We start from the raw sequence: 21,948 nt of genomic DNA, 5'->3' as shown, positions 1-21,948 counted from the left end.
AGACTTGTGAACATGGATACAAATTCACCTCTAAAACATTAAGTACCATGAAGGCAAGGATTTCTGTCTATTCTGTTCACTGTCATACCAAGATAGTATCTGGCACAGAGTATACACGCAATTATTTGTTGAATGAATGATTAAAATACTTCTATGTAAATCTGACAATATAGCAAAAGAATAATTCACCAAGACTGCATAGAGTTTATGCTAGAAGGAGAGTAGGAAGTCTTTCTCCGAGCCTAAACAAGTACTTGGCACAGACATGTTATGTACTTAAGGAATTGCTGACTGAGATAGAATCTATGAAATTTAATATTTTAATAGGATGTAGTTTTGATCATGTGCATACATGTCATCTCAATTACCAATTGTGTAAAAGGCCTTTGTCCCTGATTCCTGGGAAGTAACTCTTAAACTCTTGGAATTTCCCAAGTGTTGGAAAGTATCTTTGTTTTCATGGTGGGTCCCTTGGACCACACCAGGTAATACAGGTCAGTAAAAGGACTAAGAATAGGAGTAGCCATACCAGAAACACCAACTATGTAATTAGAGGGCTGGGGCTCTGAGCTACATTGTATCAGCCTGATCTTTGGGGAGGGAACAGGAGCTAAAGACCGAGTTTAATTCCATGGCCAGTGACTCAATCAACCAGGCCTACATAATAAACCCTCAATGAAAACTCTGAATTCCAAAGCTTGGGTGAGTTTCTCTGGTTGGTCACACGTTGTGCATATTGCTATCCATCAGGGATAGAAGGTTAACACTCCCTAAGGATGACAAAAACTTCCTGATTGGGGCCCGCCCAGACTTTGCCCTGTACATCTCTCCTAATTTGTATCCTTCTGCTATAATAAAACTGTAAATACAGCAGTTTCCTGAGCACTCTGAGTTATTCTGGTGAATTATCAAACCTGAGGGAATGAGTGGGGGACCCTGAAAGGCTGATCAGAGTAAGGATAGCCCTAGGGATCCCCAAAGTAAGGCTGGTATTTTGGGAAGGACTGTGCCTTTAACATGTGAAGTCTGGTCCAATTCTAGAAGTGAAAAAGCATTCCATAAAATTAAACATCTGTTCCTGATTTGTAATTAATCTTAAATGTCAATCTTTACTAAAATACTAGGAATGTAAAAATATGTTGTTAACATGCTAAAGAATATATAAGTAGTACTCACTTTGGCAGTACCTATACTAAAGAACATATAAGCAAAGTCAACATGCAACATATTAATGAAGACATTCTGAACAGAAACAAAACAGGGTGACCACTCTTACTGTTAACACTGCTCTGAATATGTAGACTAATTTTATGAAAGTAAATAAAATGTATGGTAAAAGACCAACTTTTCATTACACTAACAATTCGGCTGTATAATTAGAAAACCTGAGAGAAGCACTGAAGAACTATTAGGAAAAATGAGAGTTATAGCAAATGGCTGGTTATGACAGTTTTAATACAAACTAAAATCTTGCAAATATAACAGCAAATACTAGTTAAAATACATAAGCAAACAAAAAGCCTCATACCTAAAGCAGCAACAACAAAAATAAAAAGAAACTATTTTCCTTTAACATGGAACTTCCCTGATAGCTCAGTTGGATAGCTCCTGCAATGCAGGAGACTCTGGTTCGATTCCTGGGTCAGGAAGATCCGCTAGAGAAGAGATAGGCTACCCATTCCAGTGGTTTTGGGCTTCCCTTGTGGCTCAGTTGGTAAAGAATCCGCCTGCAATGCAGGAGACCTGGGTTCGATCCCTGGGTTAGGAAGATCCCCTGGAGAAGGGAAAGGCTACCCACTCCAGTATTCTGGCCTGGAGAATTCCATGGACTGTATAGTTCATTGGGTCGGTAAGAGTTGGACATGGCTGAGCAATTTTCACTTTCAAGCATCCTCTGATGGATAACATACATAAACAAAATGTGGTCTATACACACAATCAGTTACTATTCACCCTCAAAAAGGAAAGAAATACTGGCACATGCTATAAATGGATAAATCCTGAAGACATTATGCTAACTGATACACAGTATGATTCTATTTATATGAAGTAGCTAGAGTAGTCAAATTCATACAGTGAGAAAGCAGAATGGGAGTTGTTTGGGGCTTGGGATAGGAGGAAGTAGAGAGTTACTGATTTAAGGGTACAGAGTTTCAATTTGGAAAAATGAAAAAAGCTCTGGAGATGGATGGTGGTGATGGAAGACTAGTAATGTGAATGCACTTAATATCACTGAACTATATACTTAAACATGTTAGATGGTAAATTTTATGTGTATCCTACCACAATGGAAAAAAAATGAGCTTAACAAAATCTAAGCAAGCTCTGTAAGAAAAAAATAAATTCCTACAAAGCTTTACAAAAAGATATAATAGAAGACTTGACTAAAAGGAAAAAAATATCAATTTTCTCTCTATTCCCTCCAAATATATATCTATATTTTGGAGTGGGGTATGGGGAGTTCCAGTCCAAATTTCAGTTTTTTTTGATCTTTGATCATGATAAAATATTCTAAATTATTTTCAAAGAGTAAAGCAAGTAAGAACACCTAAGAGAAAACGCTGAAAAAAACAGAGTAATTGAGGAATACTTGTCCTGCTCAATGTTACTACATATTAAATAGCTACAGTAATTAAAGAAATATGGCACTGATATGAAAATAACCAGACAAATTGATGTTGCAGAATATATGGTCCAGAAATGGACCACAGCATACACGAAAATTTAATATATATAATTTATCTCAACAAGAAAGGAAATTCTTTAATAACAAACATGTGGGAAAATATTTAACTTCATCCTTACAAGTAACCAAAGAAATGCACATTAAACAAGCAAAATACTAACTTTTGCATATCAAATTAGGTAACAATTTAAAAAATCATGATAATGCTGATAAGACTGTGGTAAAACACCATCTACTACTTTCCAAAAGAACTGTCACCAGCAGTTTCACTATATGCTCTAAAAACCTTAATATGTTTAAGGTCTTTGATCTGCTCATTCTATTTCAGAGAATAAACTCCAAATATATAATATATGAAAAATTTTGTTCATGCCGGCATTAATTAATAGGAAAAAACTAAGAACAACCTAAATGCTCGCTATATGAGAAGGCTTATGTGAATTATGGTACTTTTCTATAATGCAATATTAAATAGTTATAAAAAGTATTTATGGTAAATCCTTATGATAGACTCATTACAGGCTTTAAAATATTCGGTTGGCTAAAAAGTTTGTTCAGGTTTTTCCGTAACATCTTAACAGAAAACCCAAGAAAGCTTTTTGGTCAACTCGATAGTTTGAAATGATGGTGTGTCCACATGATGGAACATTATGCAGCAATTAAATTATATTTTTGAAGACAATTTTAAAAAACTGATGCAGATAAAAGAAAATAAAAATCACCCCAAATTCTATCACCCTAACCCAACCTTCCCCTTTCACCTACTCTTTGCTCTAATTCACGTCTATCTGCTCAGGAATAACTATATCTACACTGCCCTCTTTCAGGAAGTGTTTCTGGTGAGCAACAGAGTCTAGTGAAGAGCATACACTGGCTCCCTGCACATAGTGAGAGAGATAAAACACCAGGTAGTGATGTGTGATACACAGCCCCCGTGACAGTGACTGAGGGCTGGTAGGACTATTTAGAAAATACAGATACAGCAAGTTTATGAAAGCTACATCTGAGTGCAGATCTTAAAGATGAGAGGAAAGACAGTCACGTGAAAAGCCTTACAATTATTTCAATCAGAAAGAAAAGCCCTGGGTGAGGAAAAGAAAAAGGCCTCTGCCTGCAGTGAGCCAGGAAGAAAGTGCTAAGACAAGGCATCTGAGAGGTCAGCAGAGGAGCGACCACATAGGGCACTGGAGGCCCTGGTGAGGAGGTTAGGGCTTCTATTCTAAGAGCAATAAGAAGTCACTAATGGGTTTTAAGCAGCAAAATGTGACATAGTTTCCATTTCAAAAGATTTCTCTAACTGTTCCGAAGAGAATGATGGGTAGAAAGAAAACTCAGAATAGACATTATTCCAGTGATCAAGGCAAAGGGATGCTGGAGCTGTGGTCTACGACAGTGGCAGCAGAGACTGGGTTAGACGCTCAGGACATATTCCGGAGGTCAGACTGACAGACACGGTTACAGATGGGGTGTGAGAGTTGATGACAAAGTAGAAGGGAGTGAAAGTGTTAGTCACTCAGCTGTGTCCGCCTCTTTGCAACCCCATGATTGTAGCCCACCAGGCTCCTCTGTCCATGGAATTCTTCAGGCAAGAATACAGGAGTGGGTAGCCATTCCATTCTCCAGGGGTTCTTCTCAACCCAGAGACAGAATCCAGGTCTCCTGCACTGAAGGTAGATTCTTTATGCTCTGAGCCATTAGGGTAGAATAGGAAGACTTAATTTTTCACTTGAAATCTGGGTGGTTGATGGAATCATTTAACGAAATGGGGGAAGATCTAAAGAAGAATCAGTTCAGTTCAGTCACTCAGTCCAACTCTTTGCGATCCCATGAACCGCAGCACGCCAGGCCTCCAACACCAACTCCTGGAGTTTACCTAAACCCATGTCCATTGAGTTGGTGATGCCATCCAACCATCTTGTCCTCTGTTGTCCCCTTCTCTTCCTACCCTCAATCTTTCCCAGCATCAGCGTCTTTTCAAATGAGTCAGCTCTTCACATCAGGTGGCCAAAGTATTGGAGTTTCAGCTTCAACATCAGTCCTTCCAATGAACACCCAGGACTGATCTCCTTTAGGATGGACTGGTTGGATCTCCTTGCAGTCCAAGGGACTCTCAAGAGTCTTCTCCAACACCAAAGTTCAAAAGCATCAATTCTTCAGCACTCAGCCTTCCTTACAGTCCAACTCTTACATCCATACATGACCACTGGAAAAACCATAGCCGTGACTAGAAGGACCTTTGTTGACAAAGTAATATCTCTGCTTTTTAATATACTGTCTAGGTTGGTCATAACTTTCCTTCCAAGGAGTAAGCGTCCTTTAATTTCTTGGCTTCACTCACCATCTGCAGTGATTTTGGAGCCCCGAAAAATAAAGTCTGACACTGTTTCCACTTATTTGCCATGAAGAGATAGGACCGGATGCCATGATCTTAGTTTTCTGAATGTTGAACTTTAAGCCAACTTTTTCACTCTCCTCTTTTACTTTTATCAAGAGGCTTTTTAGTTCTTCTTCACTTTCTGCCATAAGGGTGGTGTCATCTGCATATCTGAGGTTATTGATATTTCTCCCGGCAATCTTGATTCCCGCCTGTGCTTCTTCCAGCCCAGCATTTCTCATGATGTACTCTACATATAAGTTAAGTAAGTAGCGTGACAATATACAGCCTTGACGTACTCCTTTTCCTATTTGGAACCAGTCTGCTGTTCCATGTCCAATTCAGTGTGTACAAAAGAAAAGATTGTAAAAAAATTAAAATTCAACTATATCCAAATAGAACTCAAGTTCAAGATACCTATTAAATCTTCATATGGAAATGTCAAATAGGCAGTTGACTTTACAAGACTGAAGTTCAGCAGAGGTCAGCCTGAAAATATTATTTGAGAATCACCTCGTTAAAGGCACAAGGCTTGATGAGAGTACCTAGAGAAAAGAATCTGGGATCTAACCTTGAGGATTCAAAGCTCAGTCAGAAGAAAAGTTTACAAAGGTCTGGTCAATGAGACAGGTGGAAAGAAATTCAAGAGAGAAAAGTTAGACAATCATATTTGCTCTCTCTGAACAAATAAATTTAAGATGATCTCCAAATAGCGACTGTCGCTTCATTTTTTTGTACATAAAATCATCAAATGAAAGGGTAAGTATAAGAACAGTAAGGTCTGCATGATCTAATAGCATAAGCAGCAAAACTTCTCCAATTACCTTGCATGAGGTAAAGCAGTAGCAGCCAAACAAAGATTCTTAAAGAGGTAACTTGAATCCACCAATTGCTGAAGAGTGGAAAAAATACAACTCGAACAAGCCCCTTCCGAGTCAGAGACGTCCATGGAATTTCAGGTTTGGCTTTGGCAAATGTTGAGCCTTTAAATATACATAAAACAAAACATCAAACATTTTCATACACTAACGCCCACTTTGTAACACTACACTAAAAACAAGGGAGAGCAAAAATCAGCACATAACTTGTTAAAAAGAATCCACTTAGATGTTCCAAACATATACTAACCTCTTGCCTCAGTCACTAGAACAGGAGCTCAAAATAAGTCAGCCTCCTTTGAATGATATACAGTATATTTTTCTTCATTACACAGCAGTAGGTCTCCAAGTTCATCTCTCTTTCACCCTCATGGAAACCTTGCAATTTACATAGCCACATAGTATTAAGCAAAGGGGAAAGAATGCTAAAGTCTGAATGATGAGGGAAGAACACTACTTTTGGGAATTAAAGTATACCATGTAGAGATGATATCTAAGAGGAATCTTTAGCACTCCAAGGAAATAACATAATGATATACCTAAAAGAAACAAGCCAACTTTAGAACTCACCTCTGATTAAGTCAACATCAATCAAGTCTGCCTTTATGTGACCCATCTTTTTTGGTTTGTTTTTGAAGCCCTAGAATAAAACAAAACAAAAAACCAGAAATAAACAAAGTTTTAAGAATCCCCTTTAAAATGAAAGATAAGCTTACGTCTTTTTTCTCTATTCTTGACTCCCTTTTACTGGGTACATTTAATCCTAATGCTCCTTAAAGGAATCTGTCATTAATATTTGTTTAAGTTTTATCAAGTAATGCATGCATATACTTTTATTATCTTTAAAAATAATCAAACAGTACCAAAAGGTCAGTAAGTGAAAAATAGGTAGTCCCCTAACCCACCTTACCCACTTCTCCCAATTTTATTCATTAAAAACAAATAGCTTTCATCTTTTTTTAGTCCTTTTTCTTGTCGTTTACTTACATAGGTCTAAATAATATGTTTATACTGCTATTTTTCAATTTACTGATTTTAGAAATGATCTATGCACTCCTAATATGAGAATTAAGCTCTCTTACACAGCACTAACTCCTCCACAACCTAACTTCCACCCAAAAACATTTATCTTCACAATACAGTCAATTAATTTTTGGCAAATCAGTAATCAGTTGTTTATGAACGATTCCTTGTGTGCTGTATTTTTCCATTTATTCTATGATGTCAGTGAAAATAATTTATCAGTTTCCAAATACTCAAATGCCAGAAAATTAATCAAAGTCTTTTTTTTCCCTAAAGAAGAAAAAAAAAAATTCCTGGAAACCCCCATCCCAGGACCCTCTGTCTTGCTGCTACAATTGGACGAGTTGCTGTCTGGGCCTGCTGCACGTCTATCAGCCCAGAACTTCTCACTCCCTGACAATCCCCTTCCCGTCTCTGGAGTGAGTCACTGCTTGCTCTATCCATGCTCTTGGGGCACATTCCTTTAGCAGCTTCCTGAGAAAAGGGGTCACAGAAGATCATGTTCTCAATCCTTTTATGTCTGAAAGTTCTACTCTACCCTTATACTTAATTAAAAGTTACACTAGAGGACTCCCCTGGTGGTCGAGTGGTTAGGAATCTGCCTGCCAATGCAGGGGACATGGGTTCGACCCCTGGTCCGGAGAGATTCCACATGCCATGGGGCAATTTAAGCCCTTGTACCACAACTACTGAGCCCACACCCTAGAGCCTCTGCTCTGCAACAAGAGAAGCCATGGCAATGAGAAGCCTGCACACAGCAATGAAGACCCAGTGCAGCCAAAATCAGTAAGAATAAAAAAGAGCTACATTAGGTGTACAACTCAGCTGTTAACCATTTTCCCTCAGGAATTAAGACACTGTTCCATGGTTTTCCAGCTTCCAATGTTGCTGCTGCAAACCGCAATGCCATTCTGACTCCTGATTCTTTGAATGTAAATTCTTTCCTCTTAATCCTCACTTTAACCATGGTGTTCAGAATGACATCTTTTTTTTTTTTTTTGACAGAAGTAACATTCATGATGAATCATGTATTTTATCACATAATGATATGCCTTGATACAAGTCTTTTATCATCTACTGTGCTGAGAATCCCTTTCATATAGAAATACATGTCTTTCAGTTTTAGGGACATTTTCTTATAATTTATATTTAAATTTCTTCTAGGACTTTTAACTTTTCTATTTTCTACCTCTTTTGTCTTTTTGTTCTGCTTTCTAGAAATTTCTTCAAATTCTTCTATTGAATTTTTCATTTTGGAGCAGAGACTGCCACCCTGTTCTGCCTGCCATGGCCATCCACTGCACAGGCTGGAGTGTCACTCCAGGACCTTGTTTCAGACAGCCAAGTTCCCCCATCCATTAAGCCAGTGACGTCTCTGTCGGTGACTCCAAGCTCTTTCTTTGGTGTGGAAGCTGTGCCGAGCACAGACGTTGGAGGCCTACGGGGTGCAGCCCAATAGAGGAATGTGAACTCGAAGGCAAAACTATCCTTCACTAGAGTCCTAATGAAGTCCAGACAGGACACAGGGGTGAGTAAGTGTGGTAGAGAGATGTGAATTGATTCCAGGGTTGGTCTGTTGTTGCTTTTGAAGCTAGACTTTGTCATATTTCACCATGGATTAACTGGAGGTTTAAGGAGAGGGTAGAAGCAAACGTTTCTGGTCTAGACAGCTAGAAACATTTACTAAAGTAGGGAAACCAAGTGTCCCACTTCTCACACTGTTCACTGTACCCAGGGTGGGCAAGGAGTGAGTGGAGAAGCTGGAAGGAAACTTGAGGAGCCGAGGGAACTGCAGACACATTTATTCTCTCTGGGCTCGCGAGGCAGCCGTAACACAGCCATGCTGTACTCTCTGATGACTGACCCAACAGACACAGCCAAAATGCAGCTGCAAGGGCTTTTCAGGTGAGCTTATATAGGCACACAGAACAAAAGCGGCCCCGTGGCCAAGCGAGCATATCCTGATGCACATGCACTGTGCTATAAGTGATCTCAGCTATTACAGAACCATGTAAAGTCATTGTTTACAGAATGTGGGGTGAGATGCCGTAGGGCAAGAGCACCAGACCACTGCCATCTTGGCCAACTGCTCTTTTCCTACATTCCATCCCTTCAGGGTCTTTTGCCTCACAATATATGCACAGTCCATCTTCCGTGATATTCCCTTGGTGAGTTAATGCTGACCCTTGGATCCACGTCCCACAACAACAGTAAAGGCTACAACAAATAGCACTCATCACCCAGGATACAACCTGGAACTCATGTTACCTGCAAAAGCCCCCAAAGGCATTAGGCCCATCCCTTCAGGAGGGGATTTTTGTGCTGTTCACAGTTCACCCATATGATTAAATTTTTAAAATCTGAGAACACACAGAGGACACAACTTTTATAATACACTGTTTTAAATCTACATCCCAGGACATAGCTTTTACAGTAAACACAACACCAACGTAACAATTTCATTGATGCTGGACGTTTCCATTTCACCAAGTCTTCTGTAACCGACCCGTGGCATATAGTTGGGCTATGCAGGTACCCTTGGGGAAGGACCTGGAACATCCACTGGCATCCCTCCCAAGTGAATGCAAAGTGACACTGGCTCTCAGCTATTATAACTATAGAGAAAAAAGCATTAGCTGAGTCCACTACACAGTGGTAAGTGTCAAAGCGGCATGCAGAGGGTGGCCCCCCTTATTTAGCTCTCTGTGATCCACAGTCATTCCCCATGAGCATCAGGCTTCTGAACAGGCCACACGGGGGAGTTAAACGGACTGGACTACAAACGGGCTGTCCAGTGTCCACTTCTGCCAGCTCGGCAGTGGTGGCGTCTGTTTCTCCATGGCCACCTGGTGGATGATACTGTCTCACAGCTGTCACCCTCCAAGGCACTGGCAGCAACTGTGGGGGATCCTTTGTACAGTCCCTCTCAACAGCTTTCACCACAGGCGTTCAGAGAAGAAACTCCCCCACAGAGCTCTGTAACATTAAGACTTGCAGAACATCTATCCCCAAAATATATTCTAGGATCAGGGACACACACACAGTATACACTTGCACAGGGAGGCATCCAACGTCTAAAGGTAAGGACACAGCTTTTTACCTTAACCATTTGGCCGCCATAGCCATCAGTGTGTGCATATGACTGGGAACTGCTCTGGCTTGCCATAAACAAGCCTGCATTCAGCTCTGGTGTCAACCAGCGCCATTACTCTCTGTATATCAGCCAGTGACCAGTGAATAGCCAGTTCCACACGGGGCCTCCCGTCCCCGCTTGGGCACTGTGGGTGGGCATGTTGGCCTGAGCCCTATTCAAAGTGGAAAAGGGCATCCGAAGGAGCACCCTTGGGCACCATAGAATATTTTAACTGAACTGTGCCTATCTCTTGCTGTGTATGCGTCTCCCATTTGGTAAACTGCTACTCAGGTCTCAGTTGCTTCCACATCTCTGGGCGTATGTGCTAAGTCAATTCAGTCGTGTCCAATTCTTTGCAACCCTATGGACTGTAGCCCACCAGGCTCCTCTGTCCATGGGATTCTCCAGGCAAGAGTACTGGAGTGGGTTGCCATGCCCTCCTCCAGGTGGTGTTTATGACTCAGGGATCAGACCTGTGTCTCTTATGTCTCCTGCATTGGCAGGCAGGTCCTTTACCACTAGCACCACCTGGGAAGCCCCTCTAGGAGTATAGCATTGGGCTGCTTATCAATTTTATTTCTGTCAATTCCCACTGCCAGTAAATCGGCCCACATCTGCATTTACATCACCTGGACAGGGTCTTTACCAGATCAGTCCCCCTTCGGGATCTTCACACTCCTAAAACCTTTGGCCTGTCACCACCCTCTATTTCTCCCAAGGTAGCCACCATCAAGGTGGCCTCATAGATGGGGTGCCCCACATAGGGTGCAGAATAACAGTCAGAGATCCACAAGAGGAGACTGGGGCATTGTTCAAAATAGCATCTCACATGCTTCCTATAAAATGCTTGTCATCTGAGCCCCAGGTATTGAGGTTAAACATCAACTGCTTCATGCCCAGTTCTCTCATCACTTGAGTCAGTATCTGGGAGCTCTTACATGTTCACCCACATTGTGTGGATGGCAGCGTTAGATCCACTCTAACAGGGTGGATCCACTCTATCAGGGTGTGTTTGGTTAGATGCACAAGCACTCTGCAACCTTTGTCTCAACAAGAGGTGAGTAGTTATAGATGCTAACTGCTCTATCTCGTCCCTGGAACAAATGACACCATCCACCCCTGCATCTCAGAGTTGCAAAAGCCATGCTGCCAAGGGTTCCCCTTCTTTTGCTGAAACTGCTTATCCAAGTTGACCAACTCCATCTGAGTATATGGTCGATATGTTGTGAATTCAGCCACACTGGGGGTCCCTTGAGGCTGTCCCCCCAACCCAGGCCATAGGTTGCTCATTCTTGACTTTCTACTGTACAACAGGCCTTGTTGACAAGCAGGGATCTGTGGTCTCGATGTTCATCATCATCCAAGCTCCTTCCCCAGCAACTACACTCAGCATCTCAGCATCAAGCCCCCAGAGCTTTGAACTGTGTCTGTGAGCATCTGTGCTGTATCTCAGTGTATTTTATGCATCTGACAGCAAGATATGTTCTAAGATAATTACTTCATCACTTTATGCTATTTTGGCTTACAAAAAGTTTCATAGGAATGCTCTACTTTTGGATAATGGGGGAAACCAGTAGATTCATATTTACTGAATGTTTTATTTTATTAACACATAAACAATGGTTTTGCAGGAAAGACTCAGGATCTGACAGTTATGATAACTTTGCTGTTTATGATGACTCAAAAGCAAATTTGTAAATTATCTTTTGTGTTTCAAAATCCTGGTGTGCCTAACAGTTTTATTTCATTAGTATTAATACGGAAAATTGTTCCAGAGGACTGGATAAAGAAGATGTGGTACATATACAGAATGGGATATTACTCAACCATTAAAAAGACGGGAATAATGCCATTTGAAGCAATGTGGATGAACCTAGACAGTGCCATACTGAGGGAAATAAGACAGAGAAGAAGAAATATTATGGAATCTAAAACGAAATGATATAAATGAACTTACCAAACAGAAGGAGACTCACAGACTTAAGAGAATGAACTTATGGTTGCCGGGGGGCAAGGACAAAGGATGGGAAGAAGGGATAGTTAGGGAGTTTGGCATAGACATATACACACTGCTATATTTAAAATAGGCAACCACCAAGAACCTACTGCACAGCACTTGGAACTTTGCTCGATGTTATTTGGCAACCTGAATGGGAGGGGAATTCGGGGGAGAATGGATACATGTGTATGTATGGCTGAGTCCTTCTGCTATTCACCTGAAACTATCACAACATTGTTTGCAAACTGGCTACGCACCATTACAAAATAAAAATTTTTTTAAATAAGTAAAACTATTTTTAAAAGATGAATTTTAATTTTATGCTCAATCAATACTCATATATGCTAGTTCCTGATTAAGTTTTTTAGACATTTAACCATTAAAATAAAAATAAAAGGTTAGAATAATTTGATGTTTCTCTAATTTAGATATTGAGCCAATATTGATCTTTAGTTCTGTTTAACTGAATAGATACAGCCAAACAATTTAAGTGAATCCTATATTTCTATCCAATTAACTACAAACTGTAGACTTTATCAAAAAAAAAAAAAAAAGGTTTAAAACTCTAAATGCAACAAAGTCTAAGAAGGAATTAAATTTTGAAAATTAGACATTTCAGGAGCAAAAATAGCCCTCTAGAAAAGACATGTGCACTAATTTTTGAAATACGCATAATATGGGAATAACAATGATCTTGTGCTACATTTGAAATCAGAAATGAAATTTTTAAAAGGAAAAATATCATTGAATTGTATTCTACCAGACATAGGTCTTGTGGATATCTGCATCAGTACTATTCTAACTAAAGATGCTTAAAGTGCCTTAACTTTAGAGCCAAATTAATTTTTCTACTTTCTTGCTTTCTAGACTTTCACTTACAATGTTATAGAATCAGAATTAGCATTAACTAGAGGTAAATACTGAATTATGAAAAACTTATTTAACAATGGAAACACATTTATTCATTCTCTTAGTCAACAAACATGCAACACACTTCTTCTCTATGCCAGACACTCTACTTGAGCTCAGCATAGAGCAATAGGGAAGTCAAAAGCATGGCTCCATCTTCAGAGTGTGCACAGCACAGAAGAGAAGACAGATAATAAAGCCAAACATTTGAGGGTTCCTCAGGAAAATGTTCCCTGAAACTTCCTCACCACTGTTTCTTTCCTAGGAGGACGAAGTGGATTTGCATTAAAGATTTACTGAGCATGGCTCTGCCCACCAGAGCAAGATTCAGTTTTCCCCACAGCCAGTTCCTCCCATCAGGAAGTTTACACAAGCGTCTTATCCTCATCCATCAGGGGACAGACAGAAGAAGCAAGACTATAATCCCACAGTCTCCAGAATGAAAACCACATTCACAGAAAGCTAACCAAAATGATCATATGGACCATAGCCTCATGTAACTCAAAGAAGCTATGAGCCATGCCAAGCAGGGCCACCCAAGACAGATGGGTCATGGTGAAGAGTTCTGACAAAACATGGTCCACCGGATAAGAGAATGGCAAACCACTTCAGTATTCTCACCTCGAGAATCCCATGATCAGTATGAAAAGGCAGAAAGATATGACATTGGAAGATGAGCTGCCCAGGTCAGAAGGTGTCCAATATACTACTGGGGAAAAATGGAGAAATAGCTCCAGAAAGAATGAAGAGGCTGGGCCAAAGCAGAAATGACACTCAGTTGTGGATGTATCTGGGTGCTGAGAAGAAAGTCCAGTGCTATAAAGAATGATACTGCATAGGAAGCTGGAATGTCAGGTCCACAAATCAAGGTAAATTGGACATGGTCAAGCAAGAGAAAGAGTGAGCATTGATACCTTAGGAATCAGTGCACTAAAATGGATGGGAAGGGCAAATTTAATTCAGATAACCATTGTATCCACTACTGTGGGCAAGAATCCATTAGAAGAAAGGGAATAGCCTTCATAGTAAACAAGAGTCAGAAATGCAATACTTGGGTTCAGTTTCAAAAAGGACAGAGTGATCTCGGTTTGTTTCCAAGGCAACCATTCAACATCACAGTAATCCAAGTCTATGCCCCAATCACTGATGCCAAAGAAGCTGAAGTTGAATGGTCCCATGAAGAACTACAAGAGCTTCTAGAACCAACACCAAAAAAAGATGTCCTTTTCATTACAAGGGATTGGAATGCAAAAGCAGAAAGTCAAGAGATACTTGAAGTAACAGGCAAGTTTGGATTTGGAGTACAAAATGAAGCAGGGCAAAGGCTATACAGTTTTGCCAAGAAAATGCACTGGTCAGAGAGAATACACTTTTCCAACAACACAAGAGACAACTCTATACATGAACATCACCAGATCGTCAATATCAAAATCATATTGACCATACTCTTTGCAGCCAAAGATGGTGCAGCTCTATACAGTCAACAAAAACAAGATCTGGAGCTGACTGTACCTCAGATCATGGACTCCTTATTGCCAAAATCAGACTGAAACTGAAAAAAGTAGGGAAAACCACTAGGCCATTCAGGTACGACCTAAATCAAATCCCTTATGATTATACAGTGGGAGTGACAAATCGATTTAAGGGATGAGATCTGTTAGACAAAATGCCTGGAGAACTATGGATGGAGGTTCATAACACTGTACAGGAGGTGGTGATCAAAAACATCCCCAAGAAAAAAGAAATGGAACAAGGCAAAGTGGTTGTCTGAGGAGGCCTTACAAGTAGCTGAGAAAAGAAGAGGATTGAAAGGCAAAAGAGAAAGGGAAAAATACACTGAAATGAATGCAGAGTTTCAGAGAATAGTAAGGAGAGATAAGAAAGCCTTAGGTGAACAATGCAAAGAAACAGAGGAAAACAATAGAATGGGAAAGACTAGAGATCTCTTCAAGAAAATTAGAGATACCAAGGGAACATTTCATGCAGAGATGGGCACAATAAAGGACAGAAATGGCAAGGACCTAACAGAAACAGAAGAGATTAAGAAGAGGTGGCAAGAATACACAGAAGAACTAAACAAAAAAGGTCATAATGACCTAGATAACCACGATGGTGTGGTCACTCACCTAGAGTAGATATCCTGGATTGTGAAGTCAGTAGGCCTTAGGAAGCATTACTACAAACCAAGCTAGTGGAGGTGATGGAATTCCAGCTGAGCTATTTCAAGTCCTAAAAGATAATGCTGTGAAAGTGCTGCATTTAATGTGCCTGCAAATTTGAAAAATTCAGCACTGGCCACGGGACTGGAAAAAGTCAGTTTTCATTCCAATCCCAAAGAAGGGAAATGATAAAGAATGTTCAAACTATTGCACAGTTGTGTTCATTTCACATGCTAGGAAGGTTATGCTCAAAATTTTTCAACCTAGGCTTCAACAGTAAACTGAGAACTTGCAGATGTACAAGCTGAATTTAGATGGCAGAGGAACCAGAGATCAAATTGTCAGCATCTTCTGGATCATAGAGAAAGCAAGGGACTTCCAGAAAACATCTACTTCTGCTTCATTGACTACACAAAAGCCTGTGACTGTGTGGATCACAACAAACTGGAAAATTCTTAAAGAGATGAGAATACCAGACCACCTTGCCTGTCTCCTGAGAAACTGTACACAGGTCAAGAAGCAACAGTTAGAACTGGCATGGAACAATGAACTGGCTCAAAATTGGGAAAGGAGTACAACAAGGCTGCATATTGTCACCCTGCTCGTTTAACTTCTATGCAGAGTACACCATGTGAAATGCCAGGCTGGATAACTTACAAGCTGGAATCAAGACTGACAGGAGAAATACCAACAATCTCAGATATGCAGCTGATACCACTCTAATGGCAGAAAGCAAAGAGGAACTAAAGAGCCTCTTGATGAAAGTAAAGAGGAGCGTGAAAAGGCTGGCTTAAAATTCAACATTCAAAAAACGAAGTTCATGGCATCTGGTCCCATCACTTCACGGCAAACAGACGGGGAAAAAGTGGGAACAGTATCAGATTTTATCTTCTTGGGCTCCAAAATCACTGCAGACAGTGACTGCAGCCACAAAATTAAAAGATGCTTGAAAGAAAAGCTGTAACAAACCTAGACAGCACATTAAAAAGCAGAGACATCACTTTGCAGACAAAGGTCCATATAGTCAAAGCTATGGTTTTTCCAGTAGCCTTGTATGGGTGTGAGAGTTGGACCATGTAGAAAGATAAGCACCAACGGATTGATGTTTTCAAACTGTGGTGCTGGAGAAGACTCTTGTGAGTCCCTTGGACTGCAAGATCCAACTACTCAATCAAAGAAAATCAACCCTGAGTATTCATTGGAAGGACTGATGCTGTAGCTGAAACTCCAATATTTTGGCCACCTGAGGTGAAAAGTTGACTCAGTGGGAAAGACCCTGAAGCTAGAAGAGATTTAAGGGCAAGAGTGGAAGGGGTCGTCAAAGGACGAGATGGTTGGATGGCGTCATCAACTCAATGACATGAGTTTGGGCAAACTCCAGGAGATGGTGAAGGACAGGGAAGTCTGGCATGCTGCAATCCACAGGGTACAAAGAGTCAGACACAACTTAGTGACTGAACAACAAAAAGAAGAGGACAGTGACTGAACAACAAAAAGAAGAGGACAAAAGTCATTAAGAAATGGATGACTAGGACTTCCTTGGTGGTCTAGTGGTTTAGACTTCGCCTTCCAATGCAGGGGATATGGGTTTGATCCCTGGTCGAGAAGCTAAGATCCCACATGCTTCATTGTTGATGTTCAGTCGCTCAGTCATATCTAACTCTTTGAGACCCCATGGACTGCAGCACGCTGGGAGAAATATCAATAACCTCAGATATGCAGATGACATTATCCTAATGCCAGAAAGTGAAGAAAACTAAAGAGTCTCTTGATGAGGGTGAAAGAGGAGAGTGAAAAAGCTGGCTTAAAACTCAACATTCAAAGAACTAACACAATGGCATCCGGTACCATCACTTCATGGCAAACAGATTGGGAAAAAATGGAAACAGTGACAGACTGTTTTCTTGGGCTCCAAAATTGCATGTATCGTGGCCCAAAAAAAAAGTAATTGATGACCACTGTTCTTGAGTCAGATGAGAAAGCCACTAGATACTTTCATATGCCTCTCATGATACAGTACAAAATGCATTCCTAATCAATGTAGCAAGAGATCCACATGCCTCTGAAAAGTTCAATGGGACTAAACCTTGGGAGCTGTGAGTGACTGTCCCTCTTGGCCACAACCTCACAGCCCAGAAAACAATTATAGGAGGAAACTAGATGCCCCTGCACTAGCTTCTAGAGCAGTGGTCTGGAAATCTTCTGCAGAACTGAGGTACAGCTGTATTTAGCCCACTCTATTGTTTGTACGCCACAGAGCAGTGTACCATCATCAAAGCTCAGAACCACCTGACCTATGTAGTTCCTACTTTCAGGCAGAGGAGCTAAAACACTCAAATACTGACGCAGTACTGCTGGACTCCATATTTAACAAGGAATAAAAGACAAGTGAAACCTTGCTACACAATTCTCTCTTAGTGTGCTGAAATGTTCGCTTTATTGCCACTGATTCTATACTACTGTATAGTAGTCAGGCACAAAAAGGGAAGTCATCTGGTTTACAGTAGATGATGAACAACAAAACAACAATTACAAGGCAAGTACAGCATAATAGGAATATGTGTAAAGGACACCTAACTCAGATTTGAGAAGGCAAAGATTTCTAAAGAAGATAATACCCAAGACTTGGAAGGGTGTATAAAAATTTGCAAAGAAAGGACATGAGCTGTAGCAAAAGGGGAAATTAAGAAAAGTATATGAAAGCTTCCCTGGTGGCTCAGTGGTAAAGAAGTCACCTGCCAACGCAGGAGACCAGGGTTTGATTCCTGGTCCGGGAAGATCCCACATGCCGCCGAGCAACTTAGCTTGTGCGTCACAACTATTAAGCCTGTGCCCTAGAGCCCAGGAGCCACAGCTACTGAGCCCATGTGCCAGCCTAGAGCCCGTGCTCCACAACAAAAAAAGCCATTGTAACAAGAAGCCTGCACACCACAACTAGAGAGCAGCCCCCGCTCGCTGCAACTTAGGAGGAAAGCCCATGCAGCAACAAAGACCCAGCACAGTCAAAAATAAATAAATAAAATTACTTATCAAAAAAAATAAAAGTACATGAGAAGACCTAGAAATAAGACAGCATGACAAAAACTAAATAAAACTCAAGAAAGCCTAAAGCAGAGTGGAAGTGAAAAGGGGTTCAGGTATGAGGGAAACTGGGGACGTAAGGAGAAGCCAGATTTTGAAGATTATAATCATGTTGAGTGTGCACTTATTGTAAAGACACAAGGAAGTCAGAGAACGGTTTTAAATATGAGAAAAATAATCATATTTCTGTTAAAAACAAAAACAAATTAACAATAAACTGGCTTCAGTAATTACTGAGGGTTGGGGGGGGGGGGGGAACAAGGGGCAGAGAAAACAGCTAAAAAAGTGACTCCAGTAACCTAGAGCAGGAGTGGATAGACTCTGTCTCTAAGGGCAGATGGTACTTTAAGGTTTGTGAGCTATACCACCTGTGTGCCAACACTCAACTCAGTTGCTGCTGCACAAAAGCTGACTTAGACACAGACAATGAACGTGTAAAGCATGAAGCCTACAGTGCTCTAGGCATTCTGGCTGCAGGCAATAGCTTGTGAAACAAATGAGTGGAGACAACAGGTCAGTCCAGGCAATCAGAAGCATGACCTGGGAAAAGTATTCATAGCCAAAATACTAGACAGTAAAATCCAGAAGTCTTGGTAATTCAAAATATGGGATCAGTGTGAAGATGAGGCCACAGAAGAATTCCAAACCCCAACTCAAGCACTCTAACTAACTGCTCAATGAATAGGAAAGAGAAGGCACAGGGCTGGCCAACAGAGGGAAAGTCACAGTCTTCTGGCCAAGCTGTTAATCCGTGGGGCAAGGAAGGACTCCCCTATCACAGGAAGGCACTGAGAGTCACAAGACAAAAAGTATAGACATAACAGTCTTCTTACAGGGAAGGGATTGAATAATCAGAAAACTTAATACATATTTAAGTCTAACTTCAAAGTTCATGCCTAAACGTTGATGACACTTCTTGTTTTTGCCAGTGGTATAAATAAAATATATTTTATTTTAGAGCTTGCACGCCACAACTAGAGAGACCACGTGCAGCGATGAAGACCTCACATGCCACAACTAAGACCCAGCGCAGCCAAATAAATAAATAAATATTTTTTTAAAAAACATGATTTAAGAAAGTAATTTTATTTTATTTGGATAAATATCCAGGGAGAGGGATTATTCAATCATAAGGTAGTTCTATTTTTAAGTTTTTGCAGAGGCTCCACATTCTTCCGTAACAGTTGTTATCAATTTACATTTCCAACAACAGTATATAAGACCTTCCTTTTCTCTGTATACTCACCAATGTTTATTATCTTTTATTTCTCTGATAATTTTAGCAGGTTACGAGGTGATGTTTCACTGTCACTTTGATTTACATTTGCATAATGATTAGTGGAAATAATGCCCTGTTGTGGATGTGTCTGGTGGTGAAAGTAAAGTCCAATGCTGTAAAGAATGGTATTGCATAGGAACATGAAATGTTAACTCTATGAATCAAGGTATGCTGGATGTGGTCAAACAGGAAATGGAAAGAGTGAACATCAACATTTTAGGAATCAGTGAACTAAAATGGACAGGAATGGGCAAATTTAATTCAGATGACCATTATATATACTATTGTGAGCAAGAATCCCATAGAATGAATGGAACAGCCCTCATAGTCAACAAGAGTCCAAAATGCAGCACTTAGGTGCAATCTCCAAAACAATAGAATGATCTTGGTTTGTTTCCAAGGCAAACCATTCAAGATCACAGTAATCCAAGTCTATGCCCCAAGCACTTATGCTGAAGATATGAAGTTAAATGTTTCTATGAAGACATACAATAAAAAGATGTCCTTTTTATCATAGAGGATTGGAATGCCAAGGTAGGAAGTCAAGAGATACTTAGGGAGGTAAGAAGGCCAAGTTTGGCCTTGAAGTACAAAATGAAGCAGTGAGTGCAAAGGCTAATTGAGTTTTGCCAAGAGAATACACTGGTCAAAGCAAACACCCTTTTCCAACAATACAAGAGACGACTCTACACATGAACATCACCAGACAGTCAATATCAAAATCAGATTGATCATATTCTTTGCAGTCAAACATGGAGAAGCTCTAAATAGTCAGCAAAAACAAGACCTGGAGCTGACTGTAGGATGATCATGAGCTCCTTATTGCAAAATTCAGACTTAAATTGAAGAAAGTAGGGAAAATCACCAGGCCATTCAGATACGACCTAAATCAAATCCTTTATGATTATACAGTGGAAGTGACAAATCAATTCAAGCAATTAGATCTGATAGACAGACTGCCTGAAGAACTATGGATGAAGGTTCGTAACACTGTACAGGAGGTGGTGATCAAAACCATCCCCAAGAAAAAGAAATGCAACAAGGCAAAGTGGTTGTTTAAGGAGGCCTCCCAAATAGCTGAGAAAAGAAGAGAACCAAAAAGGCAAACAAGAAGGAGAAAGATATACCCAACTGAATGCAGAGTTCCAAAGAATAGCAAGCAGAGATAAGAAAGCCTTCTTAAGTGAACAATGCAAAGAAATAGAGGAAAACAATATAATGGGAAAAACTAGAGATCTCAAGAAAATTGGAGATACCACGGGAACATTTCATGCAAAGATGGGCACAATAAAGGACAGAAACGGCAAGGACCTAACAGAAGAAATTAAGAAGAGACGGCAAGAATACACAGAAGAACTAAACAAAAAAGGTCATAATGACCCAGATAACCATGATGGTGTGGTCACTCACCTAGAGTCTGACATCCTGGAATGTGAACCCAAGTGGGCCTCAGGAAGCATTACTACAAACCAAGCTAGTGGGGGTGATGGAATTCCAGCTGAGCTATTTCCAATCTTAAAAAGATGATGCTATTAAAGGCTGTACTCAATATGCCAGCAAATTTGGAAAACTCAGCAGTGGCCAAGGACTGGAAAAGGTCACCTGCATTCCAATCCAAAGAAGGGCAGTGCCAAAGAATGTTCAAACTACTGTACAACTGTGCTCATTTCACATGCTAGTAAGGTTATGCTCAAAATCATTCAACCTACATTTCACCAGTATATGAACCAAGAACTTGCAGATGTACAAGGTGGATTTAGAAAAGGCAGAGGAACCAGAGTTCAAATTGCCAACATTTATTGGATCATAGAGAAAGCAGGGAATTCCAGAAAAACATCTACTTCTGCTTCACTGACTACACAAAAGCCTTTGTGTGGATCACAACAAATTGTGGGAAATTCTTAAAGAGATGAGACTAACAAACCACATGATCTGTCTCCTGAAAAACCTGTATGCAGGTCAGGAAGCAATAGTTAGAACTGGACATGGAACAATGGACAGGTTTAAAATTGGGAAAGGAGTATATCAGGCTGTATATTGTCACCTTGCTTATTTAACTTATATGCAAAGCACATCATGCAAAATGCTGGGCTAGAAGAATCACAAGCTGGAATCAAGATTGCCAGGAGAAATATCAATAACCTCAGATACAAAGATTATACCGCTACCATGCTAATGTCATGTCAACTAGATGAAGCCTCCATAAAAACCTCAATAGTCTGTATGGGGTTCAGAGGGCTTCTAGGTTGGCGAACATACACACCAGTAGGGTAACATACCCCAAACTCCACAGAGACAGAAGCTCCTGTGCTCAGGACTCTCCCAGATCTCACCCTAAGTATCCCTTCATCTAGCTATTCATCTGTACCCTTTATCATATTATTTAATAAACTGATAATTGTTTGAGGAAGTGTTTCCCTGAGCTGT

The 21,948-nt window shown here is 40.4% G+C and overlaps 1 protein-coding gene across 3 annotated transcripts in view; it reads right to left on the bottom strand.

Moving 5' to 3' along the window:
• The window catches only part of PHTF1 (putative homeodomain transcription factor 1), a 68,547-nt gene that overhangs the window by 33,192 nt on the left and 13,407 nt on the right, over positions 1-21,948 (bottom strand). For all 3 annotated transcript variants that reach the window (XM_065906749.1, XM_065906764.1, XM_065906757.1), the window contains exons 4-5: positions 6,509-6,578; positions 5,885-6,043 (exon numbers count right to left, since the gene is read on the bottom strand). In XM_065906749.1, the coding sequence (XP_065762821.1) occupies positions 5,885-6,043; positions 6,509-6,578 (229 nt within the window). The remainder of the gene's footprint in view (positions 1-5,884; positions 6,044-6,508; positions 6,579-21,948) is intronic.

The sequence above is a fragment of the Muntiacus reevesi genome, chromosome 1, assembly GCF_963930625.1.
Source record: "Muntiacus reevesi chromosome 1, mMunRee1.1, whole genome shotgun sequence".
Taxonomy (NCBI): Eukaryota; Metazoa; Chordata; class Mammalia; order Artiodactyla; family Cervidae; genus Muntiacus; species Muntiacus reevesi.
The sequence above is the reverse complement of the archived record's forward strand: the minus strand, read 5'-3'. Positions and strand labels throughout refer to the sequence as shown.